The 21,883-nt window shown below is 46.5% G+C and overlaps 1 protein-coding gene across 1 annotated transcript in view; it reads left to right on the forward strand.

Moving 5' to 3' along the window:
• The window catches only part of CDHR3 (cadherin related family member 3), an 84,766-nt gene that overhangs the window by 55,238 nt on the left and 7,645 nt on the right, over positions 1–21,883 (forward strand). Inside the window, exons 15-21 of the mRNA XM_054016193.1 lie at positions 912–1,156; positions 5,398–5,579; positions 7,230–7,243; positions 9,730–9,761; positions 15,813–15,861; positions 18,742–18,842; positions 20,066–20,114. Coding sequence (XP_053872168.1) covers positions 912–1,156; positions 5,398–5,579; positions 7,230–7,243; positions 9,730–9,761; positions 15,813–15,861; positions 18,742–18,842; positions 20,066–20,114 — 672 coding nt within the window. The remainder of the gene's footprint in view (positions 1–911; positions 1,157–5,397; positions 5,580–7,229; positions 7,244–9,729; positions 9,762–15,812; positions 15,862–18,741; positions 18,843–20,065; positions 20,115–21,883) is intronic.

The following is a 21,883-nucleotide window of genomic DNA, read 5'->3' on the forward strand; positions in this document are numbered from 1 at the left end:
TTCTCTTCTGCAGACTAAATAAGCCCAGTTCCCTCAGCCTCTCCTCGTAAGTCATGTGCCCCAGCCCCCTGATCATTTTAGTTGACCTCCGCTGGACTTTCTCCAATTGATCCACATCCTTTCTGTAGTGGGGGCCCCAAAACTGGACACAATACTCCAGATGTGGCCTCCCCAGTGCCGAATAGAGGGGAATAATCACTTCCCTTGATCTGCTGGCAATCCCCCTACTAATGCAGCCCAATATGCCATTAGCCTTCTTGGCAACGAGGGCACACTGTTGACTCATATCCAGCTTCTCGTCCACTGTAATCCCCAGGTCCTTTTCTGCAGAACTGCCACTTAGCCAGTCAGTCCCCAGCCTGTAGCAGTGCATGAGATTCTTCCATCCTAAGTGCAGGACTCTGCACTTGTCCTTGTTGAACTTCATCAGATTTCTTTTGGCCCAATCCTCCAATTTGTCTAGGTCACTCTGGACCCTATCACTACCCTCAACATATCTACCTCTCCCCTAGCTTAGTGTCATCTGCGAACTTGCTGAGGATACAATCCATCCCATCATCCAGATCATTAATGAAGATGTTGAACATTAAACCTTGCGCAAAAGTCTGTTCTCAGATGTATGTCTCACTAAAGGTGCTTATTTCCTACCTTTAGCACTTCAGTTATGGTATTATTTTCTATAGTAGTCCTGGTAATCAACTTCTAGTAACTGGAGCCATTTCATAGAACGGACCAATGCTAATTCTGCTAGAGCACATCATCCCTTTCAGTGGTTTCTGAAGGCAGTGTTGTACAGCCAAATGATTGCATAATTGATTAGTAACAAATTGTAGATAGAAGTGAAATCAGTGGCCCTTTTCACAATGTTTTGTGCATCTGTTTTATGTTGATTTGTTTGCTTCTACTTCTAGGTAATGTGAATAATCATTTCACTTTTTCACCAAGTGCTGGCTCCAACATCTCTCAGTTGATTCTTGCATCTAGATTTGACTATGACAGTGGTTTGGATACAATCTGGGACTACAGACTGCATGTCTACATAACAGATGACAATTTGCTGTCAAGTTCGAACAGAGCTACAGCCCTCATTGAAACTGGGACAGTGACATTAAGCATCAAAGTTATCCCAAAGCCGACTACTACCACCACCACTACAGTAAGTTCACTGAAATTCTGAATTTTCAACTTAATTCTGTGGCTGATGCATGGGCGGGTCTGTGTGGGACAATTAAAACAACTGAGGGTAAGTGCACTCAAAAGAACACAAGAATTACTGTGGGCCTAATCCTGGGCAAGCGTAAGCATCTTCCACTTAAAGTGAAGTCAATGGGAGACAGGGAGCTCAGTGTCTTGCAGGATTGGACCCGTATACAAACCCATAATGTTTATTTTTTTATTTCACTTTCCGGGCTTGGGGCCACCATGGGGGCAGGGCAGAAAAGGGTTGTGGGGCTGGTGGAATGGGAGGGGACCCTGGGTAGAACAGGGGTGTGGTCCTGGGGAAGGGGCAGAAAAGGGTGGGACTATGGGCGGGGACACAGGCAGAAGGGGTGCGGAGGAGCCCCCCACTTGCTCTGGCCCAGAGACCTGGGAAACCTTATTCTGCCTTTGTATATATGGGAAGTTCCATAGCCGAGCCACCTCAGGAAGAACTGTGGTTCAGAGTCACAATTCTTTCCCTGTCTCCATCACTTCTCTCAGAGGGATGTAATTTGTGCCAGCACTTTACCAGATGCAGATTGCTTCTGTCATCCTGCACCATGTCAGCTCTACTGGCTGGTGTTTTAAAAAAGAGGGGTGTGCAGTCACGGGTCTGCCCCATTCTTCACTCCTCTCTGCCCCCCTGCTTGGTGGTATCAGCCCCTGCTCTCCCCAGCGCACCTGAGCCAAGATGTGGGGAAGTTGCAGAGGGTGGACAAGGGATTGGAATCTTACATACTGTGCCCTAAGTAAACCCACAGATGAGCCAAGTAGAGACAGGCCTGGATCAGAAACCTAGAATCTCACACGTGGAGTGTTTGAAATCACAGGAGCTTTGCTTTGAAAATGCCTGGATCTATCTTCCTTACTGAGTCCTATCTCTGTTAATATACAAAAATACCCTGTAGTGAAAGTTAAGATTGCCACACAAACGCCAATCCATAGAAATCAGATGTTAAATTGCCTACTGGTACTTACTCTCTACCCCTTCTCCCACAGCCACACACTTTACCATTACCACAAACTACCATGCACCACAGATCACATATCACAACCTCAATTCTGCTTCCCTCATGCTACCGGCCTCCCAGCACCAGGATACCCCTGCATCTTCTCTCCCGCACTCCTTTTTCATTCAGTACTGCCAGCCTTCAGAGATCAAAAATCATGAGTCAGACCCCGCACCTTATGAGATTTTAAAAAAGCAACAAATCAAGCTTTTCAGTCTGTCTTTTGACTTTTTAACACCCCTCTACTTCTCTGCCAATGGGTGTGTGATAATTTCAGGTGGAAAAGTCAACCTTTAATGCACACCTCTCCCTGGCTGCTCAAATGGAGACTCCACTTATCCTCTCCTCTCTCCTACGATAGACAAACTCATCCATTCCCTAGTACTGTCTTGACTTTCTCCCCTCCTAGTTTACCTCCATTGACAAAAGAAAGACTGGAAGGTAGTAGTTGGAGAACTACTGATCTAATTAATACATCATCATTCACACTCATACCTGGAATTTGTATTTTTTTTAGGGTTGATGGGTTAGCTACACATATTAAAGAATTTTGATATATTTAATCATTCATATATGGGATAGTGTCTCTGCTGATCCTCACAGCCTGTCTCCTGTCCAGCCCCCTGAACCATGCAGTAGAAGCCATTTTGCCCGTGGGTGTTGCTTCAATCTAACTGAAAACAGTGGAATGTTGCAGCCAACTTTATTAAGGGCAGCCTCACTTTCACATACAGATAGACTGTATGAAAATGGTGGCCATCTTGCTGGTTTCAGTCCCATTGACAGTAATAGGAGATGGTGACCGTGTTGAATAAGGGAAAATTCATGAGTTGGTGCCTTTCATCATGTTTTCATGAGACAGGCAAAAAACCCGACCCCAAAAATCACTCGAGTCACAACAAATATCATGAGAGTTGCACTACCTCACCTGCTTCCAACACTATTAGTTGTGTCCATTTGGGGTAATAGTTTGGTAGTTTGGTGGTAAATTGGATGGCCCTGCTGTGGCTCAGCTGTACTCGGAGGCTGCCTGGAGATTGGGCAGCTGCAGCTGCAAATCCTCATTCCCAATAGGTATCCTAGGAAGATGATCGTCCTAAATGAGGGCAGCCTATGGTCTCAGTCCCATCAAGAATAGTGGGAAATGGTGGCCATTTTGAAAGAGGGCAATTGTTGGTGAGTTTCTTTGAAGATTTTATGTGCCCAACCCTGCTGGCTAATAAGCTTTATGATGAAGAATAATGGAAAAAGATTACCAATAACTATACATTGTACCAGATCTACTCAAGAATCATGTATCTGCCAGTTTTTGTGTGGATACTCAACGTTATTTTAAACATATCAGTCAACAAGGAATAGCTAGAAACCCTGATGAATTTAGTGCAGAGACCAATTATAAAATTTATATATTAAAAAACTATATAGGAAACTCAAAGGCAATAAAAATGAATAGTGCAAAATTTCACACGGAAAGGACACTGCAGTAGAGAAAAAACAATAATGTTTCTGAATACCTTTCATTTTGGGGGGACCTCAGATATATCTCGCAACTTTTTGGTTTAGGCTTTTTTCTAGAGACAAGGAATGTCACATGAGAATTTGGGGTGTCACTTATTTTTATGTAATGTTACCGATTCCTCTAGGATCAACACATTTTTAGAAAGGGAATTGTGTTACTACTACATTAGCATTGAACTGCATACAATGATAGTGCTTTAAAACTTTCCAGTTTTGCCTTAGATAACTAGAAACTATTACCGCAACACTGAACAGTATTTCCTGTACTTCCATATTTAAAGATAGTGAGGTAGAATCTTCTAGTTGTCTATGGGTATATCTTCACTGCAATTGGGAGACATGATTGCAGCTTGGGTAAACATACCTGAGCTACCTTTGATCTAGCTAGATCAAACCTAGCTCAAGTACAGGGCCAGCTCTAGGCACCAGCAAACCAAGCATGTGCTTGGGCCGGCACATTTTCAGCGGCGGCATTCCGGCCATCTTTTTTTTTTTTTTTTGCTTTGGGCAGCAAAAGCCTAGAGCTGGCCCTGGCAGCAGCAGCACATCGCGCCCTGGGGCCACTGCAGTTCATGCCACGAGGGAGCAGCGCCCGCACCTTGTGGTTGGGCCGGGCAGGCTCTGAGCGTGGGACACTCGGGCTGGGGGCCGCCCTGCAGGGCACACAGAGCCGCCTGCAGGTGCCGCAGGGCGGCCGCCCCCCAGCATCGCAGCTGGGGCTGGGTGAAGTGGCCTGAGCCACCCAGGGACTGCGGCAGGTCGGCCAGAAACAGCAGCAGCAGGGTCATAGAGGGCGGGGCGCTGCCATGTGGGGCCCGCATCCCGCTCTCCGGGGCTCTGCTCCCTCTGGGGCTACCCTGCCCCGGCTCCTCAGCCCCCTGCCGGGGCAGTCTGCCAGCTCTGCCCTCCTGGCTCCCAGCCAGTCCTGGAGGCGGGAGTCCTGGCTGGAGGAACCCTGGGCTGAGGCGTGGCCTGGGAGCCCCGCTGCTTACCCTGACCGTGCCAGCGCCGGACCGGCTGGAGGCAAGGAGGGAGCGGGTGGAGTCAGCACTGGTGGCGGGGAGCCCAGGGCTGGGTTGGCAGGGAGTGGGGTGGGGTGAAGTGGGGGGGAGACCCCAGTGCTGGGGCGGCAGGGGGTGCGCGGCGGGGAAGAGAGAGCCCAGGGGTGGGGCAGCAGGGGGTGCGGGTGGGGGAGGGCACTGGTGGGGGCAGGGATGAGAGCCCAGGGCTGAGGTGTGGGCAGCCAAAAATTGTTTTGCTTGGGGTGGCAAAAAACCTAGAGCCGGCCCTGCTCAGGTAACAATAGCAGTGGAGGGGGCAGCAGTCCAAGATCGGCTACCTTCCTGAGTACCACCCCACACAGGACTCTAGCTACATATTTAAATGGCTTGGGGCTGTGCCACCATCCCTGCTGCTGCAGCCACACTGATATGGTTCCTTGAGCTAGCTTCAAAGTTAACTCGGATATGCCTACACATGCTGCAGTCACACCTCCTGAGTGCAGTGTAGACATACCCTAAGGCAATCCAAAATTTTTAAACACAACCACTGCATTCATGTTTTAATATAAAACACAGGAGCACAATCAGGAACATGCTTTTTACACTAGGTGTCAACAAAATTCAGAGTTTGCAGCATTTAAGAACCTTTTATATATTTTTTTTCAAAGCCTGCCATTACGCTTCTGATCAGAACAGAAAATGTTTATTCTGAATCAGCTTGGTATGTGCCATTCCTCATTTCTGTTGGCAGCATGCTACTGCTTGGACTGCTTGGATACCTAGCCTTCCTGCTGGCAAAATATATCCGTACCTACTGTCCACCAAAACCCAAAGCAGATAAAAGACCACTGTAAGTAATCAAAAAAAAAAAAAAAAAAAAAAAAAAGAATATAAACACTAGTTTCCTTGAGAAAGAGTGAGTTTTTTGTTATTACTATTGAGAAATACCTGATACTTATAAAGACAACTTGAAGCTCTGAGAGTTAATGGAATTTATACTTTGAATATTTTAGAGCAATATGTCATTTGCTGTAATAAACGTTACTAGTTGTTGGAATAGGATGTTGATTCTTTAAAGAGACGAGAGTCAAATCAAAATGACATCAAAACACTTGGTGGATTTACTGATACTTTAGTCAAATGCTTTAGCTGAACATCACAAGCAGAAAAAATAATAATTGTTTGTTACCACCAGATGTCCCAATCGGGATTATGGCAAAATTGTGCTAAGATCTTTCAGAATGAGAGAAAACTAAGGCTACGTTTTAGTCACAGGTATTTTTAGTAAAAGTCCTGGACAGATCACGGTCAGTAAACAAAAATTCATGGCCCGTGACATGTACTTGACTTGTACTATTTACCCGTAACTAAAACTTGGGCCGGGGCCTGTGGGTGCTCTGGGGTGTTGGGGGGTGCGGTCTGGGGGTGCCGTGGGCTGGGGGGATGGCCTGGGACCCCCGCTGGTGCTGGGGGGGGGACTGGAGGGGGCAGGTAGGCTCCCTACCCAGCTCCGTGTGTCCCGGCAGCTCCTAGGGGGAGGAAAGGCCAGAGGGCTCCGCGCACTTCCCCCGCCAAGCTCCGGTTCCATTGGCTGGGTACTGCAACCAATGGGAGCTGTGGGGGCGGTGCCTGCAAGCAGGAACATCACGCAGAGCCTCCTGGCCTCTCCGACTAGGTCAGGAGTTGCAGGATCATGCCGGTTGCTTCCGGGTAGCCTCCCCCCCAAGGTAAGTGCCGCCCCACACCCTAACCTCCTGCCCCAGCCCTGAGCCCCCTCCCACACTGCTGCTGCTGCTGGCCCAGGGGCTGCCTCGGTTAGCTCCTCAGCCAGCCGCACCGGCTGCTGCAAAAGTCACAAAGGTCACGGAAAGTCACGGAATCTGTGACTTCCGTGACCGACAGGCAGCCTTAGAGATAAAATATTAACTGCAAGCTATTGTTATTATTCTAGAGGTGTGTGCAAGGAATTTAGCAATTCGTGGTAGAAATGACAAATGGATACAGTGGCATATAATCTGGCTATTGTTATTATTTATTAATTGGTGCCAATGATTCAATTGGGCCACATTAAAAAGCAATCTTGATATTTTCAAGTCACATTTTAAACCTTTCAAATATTTTAAAAGATATTAGCTCAGCCCTAGAATTGGTTGGGGAGTGTAATTTTTTAAAGTATAATTTTGGGAGGTGGTATAACTCCACTATGCTGTTATTGATAAGATTAAAAAATATACAGCCATTCTTTTGGAGTCACAAGAACAATATTCAGGGCTGTTTTACTGCTTCTGGTAGCTCAATAGCAGTAGTTAATAATGCTGAGGCGCAGCAGAACAAACATGCCCAAACTAAACAAACCGAAAAAGGTCAAACACAAAAAAAATCCTGTTTGCCAAAGGAAAAAAGAACAGATTTGTCAGGGCTAGAACTGGAACGTGATTTCTTTGTAGACATAGGTATTGCATATATTAACTATATTGATAACTTTATATTTTTATTACAGGAAAAACACACCAGGTATGTATCTTTTTTTAATGCTTTTATTACTTAAGAACAAGTGTACCACTTATTAAGCTGCATCTCCACTATCAGCTAGGGGTGTAATTCCAAGCTCCTGTACACATACGCTAGCTCTCATCTGAGTTAGCATGCTAAAAGTAGTACTGTAGCTGTAGTAACATGGACAGTGGCAGCAGTGGCACGGGCTAGCTGTGCTGGGAGTGTATCCCCAGGGATCAGGCGGGTTTGTACTCAGCGCTGCTAGCTGGTGTTGCTACTGCTGTTGCCCATGCTACCAGGGCTAAGCTACTATTTTTAGCATGCTAGTTCAGATGAGAGCTAGCACCAGCATGCGTACACAAGCTGGGAATAACACCCCGAGCTCGTAGGGTAGACATAGCCTTAGTCAGAGAAATTTGTAATTCCATTTTCAGATAAATAATCCATGTACAGGGATAACTGGGTGAAATTATATGGCCTGTGCTAATACAATATATGCTCTAATGGTCCCTTCTGGTCTTAAAAATCTATGAAACTGTTGCGTAAAGAACAAGTCCGGTGTAGCCTAGTGCTCTGGCATGGTGAGGCAGGAATTTATTAACTATTTTCCAATTAGCCTTACCAGCACTTTTCGTTAGTTCAATCTCCTAATACAGTTTGAGCTGACTCAGCAACAACCAGCTTTTGGACACTGCACACACAACCAGGCCTTCCCAATTTGGAAGCCATGATTCTCACCTATAACAAGTGATTTTGGGTGCCTGGTTTGAGACCCTTAGAGGTGCCTCATTTTTCAGAGGCTGGATGCCTGGTACTTTCTGAAAAATTGGGTCCCTTCAAGTTGTCTCAAGTTGAGCACCCAAAAGTTGAGGCGGTGAGGTGGGAAAGGAAGATGGTTTAAAGTAATTGTTCAGGCTCAGACCCATCTGTAGTAATTATACATTTTAGGCCATCACATACCAACCAACAGGGCCTTTTGGTGGCTGGAGGTGTTGTTTGAAGGGAGATTTTTAAAAAAGCCTCGAAGGAGGGAACAAAAAAGGAAATGCAGAAATGTAGAGGCAGCATGCACCCTTGAGATTGGGCAGAATCCATGGGTCTGTACTGTAGAGAAGCCCAGTCACCCTACTATTGGTGCTCACTCTGTGGGTGCTCCAGGGAGCACCCATAGGAAAAAAAAGGTGGGTGCTGAGCACCCACTGGCAGCTCCCCTATCAGCACCTCCTCCTCTCCTCAGTGCCTCTTGCCCACCGGCAGCCACTCCAATCAGCACCTCCCCCTCCCTCCCAGTGACTCCTGCCCGCTGTGGATCAGCTGTTCTGCAGCATGCAGCAGGCGCTGGGGGGGCAGGGGAAGGCGCTGATTAGCGGGACCGCCGGCAGGTAGGTCGCGCTGCGGCAGGGGTCGCAATAGGGCAAGAAGAGGTGGGGATGGGGTTTGGCCTTGAGGGAAGGGGTGGAGGGGCGAAGCAGGGGGGAGCAACCACTCCCCCCCAGCACATAAGAAAGTTGGCGCCTATGCGCACTACTAACTCAAAATGAGTGAAAATGGGGGTCAGGTGGGGGAAAGAGATTGCAAATATCCAATCCAGTTTTCAAATCAGAATTTTGCTTGATTGGGTTTGTAACACTTTCTTGTTTGGCTTCCATGAACTTGCAAGTGCACAAGCTTTACAAGTGCAAATACTCATGAAAGCTACATTTTAGTTCAAATATTCCCCACAGGTAAAATTTACTCTCCTGCAGAGGGCCAGTTCAAGGGCTTTGGAGCAGCTGAATCCTCAGAATATGGCTTGAGTGGGAGTTCAGTTGTGCATAGAAGGGAATTTCTGCACAGAAGGGAATTTCATCCCCAAAGCAAATTATTCACTGTCAAAAGTGTGAATAATTTTGAATATATGTGAATTTCTAAAACTGTTCAAACAATCAATGGAAAGTAAGATTCATTGAGAAAATTAGTTGTGGGAAATTATTCACCTCTACTTCTAGAGCAAGATTGTCAAGTGTGACTAGCAATTTTGGGTGGCCAACCTGAAACACCTCAAAGGGATCTGATTTTCAGAAAGTTCTGATCACCTATCCTGTGAAAGTCAGCTACTTTTAAAGGTGTCTCAAACTCACTAGTCACTTTTGAAACTCTTGGCTTTAATATCTATGTATCACAATCAAAAAAATTCTGATTTCTTAGGCCTGGTCTACACTAGGGGTGGGGGGAAATCAATCTAAGTTACGTATTACATGAATAATGTAGCTGAAGTCGACGTATTTAGATCTATTTACTGTGGTGTCTTCACTGTGGTAAGTCTACGGCTGACGCTCCCCTGTCAACTCTGCCTGTGCCTCTCGCTCCAGTGGAGTACCGGAGTCGACGGGAGCGCGCTCGGCAGTTGATTGATCATGTCTAGACTAGACGTGATAAATCGACCCCCGCTGGATCGATTACTGCCCGTTGATCCTGCGCATAATGTAGACAAGCCCTTAGAATGTGCATTTTCTTTCCTGTAGAAAAGAAGAAAGTTAAGAAAGAAGAGGTTTGGGTAAGTACTGTAAGTCACAAACTAAAGTAAGTGTTTGGCCCATACCAGTCCTACAGTATGATCAGAGAACCGGTGGAACTTTTGTATGATGCCAGTGATGGAGATTGCAAGGTAGAATTCTTGGCATCATTTGTTTCTGCCACTAGACATGTTTTCTACAACCCACTATTTCAGAAATATTGAATAGTGCTATTTTTTAATTGTAGACATATCCTTGAGGTTTTTTCATATATATAGAGTGAAAATTGGAAGCCATCACTAGAAATACTAATGGGAATTTTAGCAAGTGGATCAATGATGCCATATTAGATCCTGGTCCCACAGATCTTACTCAGCCAATGAGAATCTGGTCTAAACAAAGACTGTAGGATTATTATTAATATAACAGTAACACTCAGATTCCAACTCAGACTGGTGCTCTGTTGTGTTAGGTGCTGTACATATATAAGTGACAATCCCTGCCCTAACGAGTTTACAACCTAAAGAGACAAGACAGGCAAAGAGTAGGAAGGGAATCAGAGAGAAGTGATTTGCCCAAGATCACACAGTAGGTGGTGGTAAAGATGGGAATAGGTGCAAGTCCTGACTCCCAGTCTGGTGCCCTGTCTACTAAGCATGAAGCTCCTTATCCACCAACAGTGTGCTGAGTGTTTTATAGAGGAGGGGTGAAATCCAGGCTTGATTAAAGTCAATGGCAAAACTCCCATTGACTTCAGTGGGGCCAGGATTTCACCCAAATCCCTGCCTGAAAGGATTTACAATCCAGACAGACACATAAAATAGAGTGAGAGTAACAGGATGCAGTGGGAAGCAGAGTGACTGAATGGTGACACTTAGCAGGGCTCGTTAGGTCCGTGATTTGTTTGTGGGGCTTTAGGGTAAGGATTTTCAACTATCTAGCTTGTTACCTTCCTACCTGAGGAAAGGACTACGGTGAAAGGCATTTTGGAAGAATTGTGATTTATGGAGGGATTGGATGAGGAGATGGAAATGAGGTGAACCAGGTCAGGGTTTTTATTTAGTGACATTGGAAAAACAAAACTAATGTGACCCGTTAAATCTGGCCCAAAGTGTGATATTAAACACTGAGAAAGCAGGCATTGAAAATAAGGAATCTTGAGCTAGTCAGGCTACATAATGCTGTCATTAGGGCTGGTCAAAAATTTTCCATCAAAGTTGTTTTTGAAGGGAAAATTGGGTTATCAACTAAAGCAAACACAGTTCATGAAAAATTTTGTTTCCGTTATATATTTTGACTTTTCATTAAAAAAAAAAATCCAAATATCAAAATGTTTTTGGCCAAAACCTGAAAATGTTCTATTCAGAAATCCCACCATAGTGCCGCATGGGAGTTGTAGTTCAGGTGCATCATGGCCCCATTCACCTCTGTGGACTGGGCTCCCCAGCCAGACTATATTCCCCATCCCCCTATATCAGACACAACAGAGGTGGAGTCAGGGGGGGTCAGAAAGGAGATTATTATCCAAAGGCCAAGCAGAAGGAGAACAACAAAAGACCTATTTCTCCACTCAAACCAATTTTACATGGTGTAACTACATTGACTTCAACAGCATTACTCCTGACCAGCAGCAGTGTAACCGAGAGGAGACTCAGGGTATGTCTACACTCTAAAATTAGGTCAATTTTATAGACGTCGATTTTTAGAAATATATTTTATACAGTCGATTGTGTATGTCCCCACTAAGCGCATTAAGTCGGTGGAGTGCGTCCTCACTACCATGGCTAGCATCGACTCATGGAGCGGTGCACTGTGGGTAGCTATCCCACAGTTCCAGCAGTCTCCGCTGCCCACTGGAATTCTGGGTTAAGCTCCCAATGCCTGATGGGGCAAAAACATTGTCGCGGGTGGTTTTGGGTACATGTCGTCAGTCTCCCCTCTCTCCATGAAAGCAACTGCAGACAATCATTTCGCGCCTTTTTTCCTGGGTTACCAGTGCAGATGACATAGCACGGCAAGCATGGAGCCCGCTCAGCTCACTGCTGCTGTTGTGAGCACTGTAAATACCTCACGCATTATACTGCAGTATGTGCAGAACCTGACTAAGCCACGGCAGCACAAGGACGATTGTGAGGAGGACATGGACACAGACATTCCTGGAAACACGGGCTGTGGCAATTGGGACATCATGGCGGCAGTGGGGCTGGTTGATACAGTGGAATGCCGATTCTGGACTTGGCAAACAAACAAAGACTGGTGAGACCGCATAGTGTAGCAGGTATGGGATGATTCCCAGTGGCTGCGGAACTTTCGCATGCATAAGGCCACTTTCCTGGAATTCTGTGAATTGCTTTTCCCCACCCTGAAGCGCAGGAATACCAAGATGAGAGCTGCCCTGACAGTGGGAGAAGTGAGTGGCGATAGCCCTGTGGAAGCTTGCAAAGCCTGACTGCTACCGGTCAGTCGGGAATCAATTTGGAGTGGGCAAATCTACTGTGGGCCAATGCAATCACTGACGTTCTGCTATCAAGGCTAGTGACTCTGGGAAATGTGCAGATCATAGTGGATGGCTTTGCTGCAATGGGTTTCCCTAATTGTGGTGGGGCGATAGACGGAACGCATATCCCTATCTTGGCACCGGACAACTTTGCCAACCAGTACATAAACCACAAGGGGTACTTCTCAATGGTGCTACAAGCACTGGTGGATCACAAGGGACATTTCACCGAGATCAGCATGGGATGTCCGGGAAAGGTGCATGATGCTCGCATCTTTAGGAACTCTGGGCTGTTTGAGCAGCTGCAAGAAGGGACTTACTTCCCAGACCAGAAAATTACTGTTGGGGATGTGGAAATGCCAATAGTTATCCTTGGAGACCCAGCCTACCCCTTGCTCCCATGGCTCATGAAGCCATACACAGGCAGCCTGGACAGTAGTAATGAGCAGTTCAACTATAGGCTAAGCAAGTGCAGAATGGTGGTAGAATGTGCCTTTGGACATTTAAAAGCTCGCTGGCGCTGTTTGCTGACTAGGTTAGATCTCAGCGCAACCAATATTCCCATTGTTATTGCTGCTTGCTTTGTGCTCCATAATATTTGCGAGAGTAAGGGGGAGATGTTTATGGTGGGATGGGAGATTGAGGCAAATTACCTGGCTGCCAGTTTTGAACAGCCAGACACCAAGGCGATTAGAAGAGCACAGGTAGGTGTGCTGTGCATCAGAGAGGCTTTGAAAACCAGTTTCATGACTGGCCAGGCTACGGTGTGACAGGTGTGTGTATTTCTCCTTGATGGAAATCCACCCCCTTTGTTGATTTTAATTCCCTGTAAGACAACCCCCCCACCCTTCAATCACAGCTGGCAAAGGAAATAAAGTCACTATTGTTTTGAAACCATGCATTCTTTCTTTATTAAAAAAAGAAGGGAGATAACTGATAAGGTAGCCCGGGTGGGGTAGGGTGGGGTGGGGGAGGACAAGGCCACATTGCTAATTGTAGCCACACTACAAATCAAAACTGTTTGAATGACAGCCTTCTGTTGCTTGGGCCATCCCCTGGAGTGGAGTGTCTGGATGCCTCGAGCCTTCCCCTCCCCCCCCCCCCCCCCCCCGCATTCTTGGGCGTCTGGGTGAGAAGGATATGGAATTTGGGGGAGAGGGCAGGCGGTTGTACAGTGGATGCAGCGGCAGTATGTGCTCTTGTTGGCTTTCCTGCAGCTCCACCAGACGCCTGAGCATGTCCATTTGCTCCCCCATTAGCCTCAGCATTGCATCCTGCCTCTTCTCACTGTGCTCACTTAATGCTTTCCTGGACTTTGCCACTGAATGCCTCCATGCATTCAGCTGTGCCCTATCAGTGCGGGAGGACTGCATGAGGTTGGAAAATGGCGAGTGCATTTTTTTCATCTTCTAATCTGCAATAACCTCAGGGATGGAGATGATAGGGGGAGCATAGAAACATTTGCACCTGCGGGGGGATAAAAAGGGAGAGTAAAATTTAAGATGATACATTTCTGAGAACAAAAGGGAGACTCTTTCACAGTGAATCAACCAATTCACAGCAGACAGCACATGTGCTTTACGTACAAGGTCGCATTTTGCCTTTTATATTGAGCGCCTGCAGGTATAGTGACACATCACACATGGCTGGGCAACAGAATTCGGTTTCCAGGCAGCCATGGTAAGCCTTTTGGTACATGGGGTTGGCTTCTAACACCTTCATAACATATGGCAATGTTTTCAAACTGCAGCGCCCTCCTTTCCCATAGCAAGCAATGCCGGTGGGTTTATCATTTAAAAGGAGGGGCTGCGGTTTTCAGGTGGATGTGCAGCACACAGCTCCCCCCACCACTCCATGTGGCTATTTGGGATGATCCCTTCACCCCTCCCCCTGCCGTGTGGCTATTTTCAGGGATGATCCCTTTTAGCCAAGTGCAAACAGCCCAGGATGAACGGGGTCCTTTTACTGTTCCCTTACAAAAATTCCCCTATTTCAACCAGGTGACCATGAATGATATCACTCTCCTGAGGCTAACACAGAAAGATATAGACCGAATGTTGCTTGAATGTGACCAAAACCCAAGACCATTCGCTGCCATGCTTTGTGCTGCAATGATTCCAGACTACTTGCTACTGGCTTGCATGGTAAAGTGTCCTACCGTGGAGGACGAAATAAGGCAGCCCTCCCCAGAAACCTTCTGCAAAGGCTTTCAGAGTACTTCCAGGAGAGCTTCATGGCGATGTCCCTGGAGGATTCCTGTTCCATCCCCAAACACGTTAACAGACTTTTCCAGTAGCTGTACTGGGCACGAATGCATCCCAATTCTTCAGGGCAAATCAAACATTAAACACTATTGCTTTTAAACCCTGTTCTGTAGTTACAAATTTGCACTCACCACAGGTGCCTTCTCTGCCTTCAGGGTTGGGGATCCCGTCTTGGGAGGGTATTGGCTCCAGGGTGATGAAAAGGTCCTGGCTGCCGGGGAGAACGGATTCACTGCTTGCCTGCTGCACATTCTCCTCCTCCTCCTCTTCCTCATCCACAAAATCCTCCTCCCTGTTGTGTGAGACTCTCCCTTTGCAAGTGTCCACGGACAGTGGTGGGGTAGTGGTAGGGTCCCCCTCTAGAATGCCATGCAGTTGATCATAGAAGCGGCATGTATGGGGCTCTGACCCATAGTGACCATTTGCCTCCTTTGTCTTTTGGTAGGCTTGTCTGAGCTCCTTGACTTTCACGCGGCACTGCTGTGTGTCCCTGTTGTAGCCTCTGTCCAACATGCCCTGTGCAATTTTGGCATATATATTAGCAGTTCTTTGTTTTGATCGGATTTCTACCTGCACAGATTCTTCTCCCCATATAGCAATCAGATCCAGTGTCTCCCGTTCACTCCATGCTGGAGCTTGTTTGCGATTCTGGGGGGACTACATGGTCACCTGTGCTGCTGAGCTCGCCATGCTGACCAAACAGGAAATGAAATTCAAAAGTTGTTGGGGCTTTTCCTGTGTACCTGGCTAGTGCATCGGAGTTGAAAGTGCTGTCCAGCGCGGTCACATTGGAGCACTCTGGGATAGCTCCTGGAGGCCAATAATGTCGATTTACGTCCGCACTACCCCAAATTTGACCCAGCAAGGTCGATTTTAGCACTACTCCCCTCGCCAGGGAGGAGTACAGAAATCGATTTTAAGAGCCCTTTAGGTCGACGGAACGGGGTTGCTTGTGTAGACGCGGTCATTATAAAATTGACCCAACGCGGCTAAATTCGACCTAACCCTGTAGTGTAGACCAGGGCTCAGGCTCTAAATCTTTTAGTTCTGATAATGACATGATTAATTCCAGGGTAATAGAGACTTGTGTACTTCTAACATGACATTTGGAGTCATTTAGCAGGTCAGATCCTATTAATTCTCTGTTGAACATTTGGTAGCAACACCCTTAGCCACAATGGCTTTTGTTGCCAGTTCTGATTAAACTCACCCTAATGCAACATGTGGGTCATATAAATCTGCTTCAATCCATGCAGGTAAAAAAGTCACTGCTTCTCCTCCTCCTTTAATTATTTCACAGGTTTGATTTCACATTGTGTGTCTCTTCATAGGAAATGACCAAGATAAACACTGTCTTTGATGGAGAAGCCAGAGATCCAGGTAAGGAAAAATTAAAAGTAAATTTAAATGTTTGGCTTGAAATAAACTGGATTGGTTACCTTAACTCTGGTTAGATATTTGGATTTCATTTAAGGCTTGTTGATTCCAAGGAGAATGGGAGTTACAATGTTGATAAATGCACAGTAATGCACACTGGAAAATATAAACCCAGCTATTCATATAAAATAAGGGGTCTTCTAAATTACCTGTTACCACTCAAGAAAGATCTTGGAGTCATTGTGGACAGTTCCCTGAAAACATCTGCTCAATGTGCAGCGGTAGCCAATAAAGCTAACAATGTTAGGAGCCATTAAAGCAAGGGATAGATAATAAGACAGAAAATATCATAATCCTACTATGTAAAGCTATGACCCAGTTTGAATACTGTATGCAGTTCTGGTCGCCCAGTCTCAAAAAAGATATATTGGAATTGGAAAAGTTACAGAGAAGGGCAATAAAAATGATTAGGGTAATGGAACAGCTTCCATATGAGGAAAGATTAATAAGACTGGGACTTTTCAGTTTGGAAAAGAGACGAATAAGGGGTGATATGATAGAGAACTATAAAATCATGTATGGTGTGGAGAAAGTGAATAAGAAAGTGTTGTTATTTCTTCACATAAATACAAGAACAAAGGGTCACCCAATGAAATTAATAGGCAGCAGGTTTAAAACAAACATAAGGAAGAACTTCTTCACACAACCACACAGTCAACCTATGGAACTCATTGCCAGGGGATGTTATAAAGGCCAAAAGTATAACTGGGTTAAAAAATGAATTAGATAAGTTCATATAGGATAGGTCCATCAATGGCTTTTAGCCAAGATGTTCAGGGATGCAACAGGGGGTGGATCATTCGATAAAGTGCCCTGTTCTGTTCACTCCCTCTGAAGCATCTGGCACAGTCAGAAGACAGGATCCTGGGCTAGATGGACCATTGATCTTATGTTCACAGGTTATGAAAACTGTTGTGTACAAATACATGACATGTCCTTTCCTTAGGCTTTCCTTACTGCCTTAGCTCTAAAGCAACAAGGTGGGTGAAGTAATATCTTTTACTGGACCAACTTCTGTTGGTGAGAGACACAAGCTTTCAAGCTACACAGAGCTCTTCCTATTTCCACGTAGCTCGAAAGCTTGTCTCTCTCACGAACAGAAATTGGTCCAATAAAAATATGACCTCACCCACCTTGTCTTTGTAATGTCTTGGGACTGACATAGCTCTGAGAACAATATCTACAAACGTTAGATCTAAACGTGACGAATACAAAGATGTTTGGGCTCAGGCTCTAGCTACAGAATTCAGAGGATCTGAAATGCACCACAGTGTGATGACATTTGTGCTATGCCATGACTTAAGCGTTATGTTGCAGTACAACGTTGCAGGGGCAGCAGAGATGTGTGTGCACCCTAGAAGCGCGTTCCTGCAGCCTTGAGGAGGTTGGCTGTATTGGGGACATTAGTATCTCAGAAGAGTTCTGGGAAGTCATCCTCAGAGCATGGGCAGGCACGTGCTGGTGAAAATGAGACCTGCCACGCAGACTCGGGTTATTCCCAGAGTGAGTGCTCTTTTGGGATGAACTAGCACATCATGGGAACAGTGCAACAACATCCCATCTGCCAGACTTGGATTCATAAGTGCTCAGTTCAGCTGACTTAAGAGGAGCTGGGTCAGGTGTCCTGCAAACTCCACTGGTGCAATAATTAAACCTTGCATGACAGCCCATACACATTTTCGGGCTATCTCCTCAGCACCTTTTGTGCTGGTAACTACATCTAGGGCTATTAGACATTCCTTATTCTTTTCTATTCTAAAGTGCCTAATCTGTAAGTAGCCATACAAATCATGTGAGGAGAGATCCAATTTTATCTTTAATTGCCCAAATTACACTGTGTCAGGATCCATCAATCCTGATACTAACTATAGCATAGAACCTCCACTTCTCTCTCCAATTCTTAAAAGTCTTTTTGTCTCACAATACCTGGTAAAAATAATGTTTAATTAATTATAGGCATTGCCCCTAGTTGCCCATGTCCCTTGTCCACTTAACAAGTAAGGAGTAATTTAGACAATAAAGTAATTACACTGGACACCAGGACATTTCTCTACAGATCTTTGGAGAGTAAATGAGCTGAAGTAGTGGATGCCTGTTTCCAGTGTACAAGAGAAGAGTCACTATTAAAGTCTACAGAGGGCTATAAGTACTTTCTAACAAAGCACTATTGCACAGTACACTAAAGTAACCAAAAAGATTTGAGACTGCAGGATCTGTAATTATGAGTTCCCCCAGCTCTTTGGGGATGCCAGATATCTGAGCCTGGGGTCAACTTGGACCAACTAACCTGAGTTTAAAGATGTTAAACGATGTCTACAATAAATGCCATGTGCTGTTTCAAATTGTTTTTTCAAATAGTTAGCTACTTCAAAGTAGCAAACCTATCACACACAGAGTCTTTCCTAATCTAGACAATAGTGTGTTTTAGGGCTGGTCTATACCAGGATATCTACATCAGTTAGGGGGGTGGGGATTTTTTTAAACCAATAAACTACTACAAGCCCTAGTGTGGACACAGCTATAACCTTATAAAGGTGCCTTATACTGGTATAGCTTACTCATCTTCGTGAACCAGGATAATCACCTCCACACCTCTATAACTGAATCCACAGTAGAGGAGTTTTGCTGCTTTACTATACCTGTATAGTTAAAATAGCAAATCTAGGACTTAGATGAAGAAGTTGGGCTTGCCAAACTGACTGGAGCTGCCAGACCTTTTGATGAGATTTACTCCTCGCTAACTGACACACTGAGGGGACTTCCTTCCATTGGTCTGCTAAAAGGAGAAATAGTTTAACTGTTTGTGTTTTTCCCCCTACCCAGTAACTGGCAAAATGTATGAATACAATTCAAAATCTGGGGCCCGAAGATGGAAAGATACAAAGGAGTCAGTGGAGCCAGGAATAAAGGATCCGCTTGCACAGGTAATTTCAACTGCCCCAGCAAACAGCAGTGAAGGGAAAGACAGAATGAGGACTGCAAGCAAGCAAGAAGCTGGAACAACTGGCAGAGAGCTGACAGCAGAGAATAACATAGCAACAAAGCCCTCAGAAGGGAAGGCAGAAACTTCTAGCCAGGATAGCCTGAAATTATACAAGCCAAAAGATGGAGCTGGGGGCAGGGGATCATCCTCACCAGACAGGTCACCAGTCCCCTCTCCCAAAATATACCCCCAGTTACAGCCAAAACCAGCCTTAAAGAATGTGGTGTGAAGCTTTTGGGAGCCATCCCAACTGTGTGCTCCATGGGAAAACCTTCACCCAGGCACTACAATATTAACAGATTCCACAGACAAGAGGGGCTTGTGCTTCTTACTCAACACTTTTGTTAGTGTGAGGGAAAATGGACAGTACCATGTAAATTACACCCAAGTGTAGGGCCATGTTATCCCTGTACCTGTGTGGGTGCATGAACTTGGGGGAAGAGGGAAGGGTACAATGAGCTTCTCCATTCCCCTGTGTGTCACTCCACATAGGACCAAACCATAAATGCAATCCTCATGCTCCCCACAACACAAAGACTGTTGGCTAATGCAGCTAGAAGTATGAGCTATCCCAGAAACGGTGGGCAGGAGGTGAGCCTCTGGCCACAGAAGGGATATATGCTACACGTCCGTAAATAGAGTAGAAGCTGGCACGTTGTATGTATATGTGTGTGTGTGTGCGCGCGCTCTCTCTCTCCAGAAAACGTCATGCCTCCATTCTGCATCAACATGGGCCAGAACTGAAAGGCAGAATTGCACCCTTTGATTGCAATAAAATAATGGGGAGAGGGGTTTGTAAATGTGGACAAGGGTTTTCACAGTTTTTACAAATTAGAATGGAAACAAGTGTGTATCTTGATTTGAACTTTGCTCTGCCATAAGGAATTCCCAAACCCCTTCTCTACTGGAAATGCCCCTCTTGTGACTGCATTTTTGGAGTCATTTAGCATGTCAGAACTGATTAATTCTCCTTTGAACATTTGGTAGCAACACCATAAGCCACAATGGCTTTTGTTGCCAGGTCTGATTAAACTCACCCTAATGCAACATGTGGGTCATATAAATCTGCTTCAATCCATGTAGGTAAAAATGTCCAAGTCACTGCTTCTCCTCCTCCTTTAATTATTTTACAGGCTTAATTTCACATTGTGTGTCTCTTCATAGGAAATGACCAAGATAAACATTGCCTTTGATGGAGAAGCCAGAGATCCAGGTAAAGAAAAATTAAAAGTAAATTTAAATGTTTGGCTTGAAATAAGGTAACCAATCCAGTTTAACTTTGGTTAGATATTTGCATTTCATATTTAAGGCTTCTTGTTTCCAAAGAGAATGGGAGTCACATTTCAAGTCAATGCTGATAAATGCATGGAAAATATAAACCCAGCTATACATATAAAATGATGGGGTCTTCTAAATTAGCTGTTCCACTCAAGAAAGAGAGCTTGACGTCATTGTGGACAGTTCCCTGAAAACATCTGCTCAATGTGCAGCGGTAGTCAATAAAGCTAACAATGTTAGGAGCCATTAAAGCAAGGGATAGATAATAAGACAGAAAATATTATAATGCTACTACGTAAATATATGGCACGCGCACCCCTTGAATACTGTATGCAGTTCTGGTCGCCCAGTCTCAAAAAAGATATATTGGAATTGGAAAAGTTACAGAGAAAGACAACAAGAATGATTAGGGGAATGGAACAGCTTCCATATGAGGAGAAATTAATAAGACTGGAACTTTTCAGTTTGGAAAAGAGATGAATAAGGGGCGATATGATAGAGGTCGATAAAGTCATGCAAGGTGTGGAGAAAGTGAATACAGAAATATTATTTCTTCACATAAACACAAGAACAAAGGGTCACCCAAAGAAATTAAGAGGCAGCAGGTTTAAAACAAACATAAGGAAGAACTTCTTGACACAACAAACCTGTGGAACTCATTGCCGGGGATGTTATGAAGGCCAAAAGTATAACTGGGTTAAAAATTGAATTAGATAAGTGCATATAGAATAGGTCCATCGATGGCTATTACCTAAGATGTTCAGGGATGCAACCAGTGGCATAGCCAGGTCCTAAGTGCAGGGGGAGCAAACATAAAAAAGGCGCCCCCCCCTTGGCTCCTCCTCTGGCCACTCCGCGCCCCCCCGGCTCCTCCAGCCGCGTCGCGCCCCCCCTCATGGCTCCTCCAGCCACGCTGCGGCCATGCTGCGCCCCCCCCTCGGAGGGGCTTGGTCCGGGGGGAGGGGGCCGGGTGCGGCCTGGCCCTGCTGCTTCCCGCTGAGTCTGGCACGACCTAGGAGCCGGCTCCCCACGGGGAACGGAGTTGTCCCTGTGGCTCGGGCGGGGAGCTTCCTTCCAGCTCGTCTCCTCCTGGGCTGGGAGCAAGTGCCGGGCTCGCCGTCCCTCCTCCCCAGCAGGGGCTCAGGCAGAGCGGGCTGGCGATGAGGGCTAGCTGGGACTGGCTGCTCCCCCCGGCGGAGCAGCAGGCACAGCCTTCGGGGACGCCGGAGGGCTCCTCATGGCGGGGGGGGAGAGCCGCACAGCTCCGGCCCCATTCCGAGAACCAGGGCCACTGCCCTGGGGCCCGAGCCGGGCCGGAGCTGCTGGGGCCGGGGGTGCTCAGCCAGCGCCGCTCGGCCAGGGCTGGGACTGGGCCGGAGCTGCTGGGGCTGGAGCCGCTGGGGCCGGGGGTGCTCAGCCGGCGCCGCTTGGACAGGGCCAGGGCCGGGGCTAGGGCCAACGTGCTCACCCGGGGCCGGTGCCCTGGGCCCGAGCCAAGCCGTACCTGCTGAGGCCGGCCAGGGCTGGAGCCGCTTGGCCGGGGCTGAAGGGAGTCACTCAGCCAGGGCCGGACTGGGCCGCCCCGCGTCTCCTCGGAGCCCTCCTCCTTGTGTCCCCCCCGCCCTGCCCCAGCTTACCTGCTGCTGCCGGCCTCCCCCTGCTTGTTTTCAGACTTCCCACGACCATCTGATTCAGGGGAGGGGA

The sequence above is a fragment of the Malaclemys terrapin genome, chromosome 1 (assembly GCF_027887155.1).
Source record: "Malaclemys terrapin pileata isolate rMalTer1 chromosome 1, rMalTer1.hap1, whole genome shotgun sequence".
Classification (NCBI taxonomy): Eukaryota; Metazoa; Chordata; order Testudines; family Emydidae; genus Malaclemys; species Malaclemys terrapin.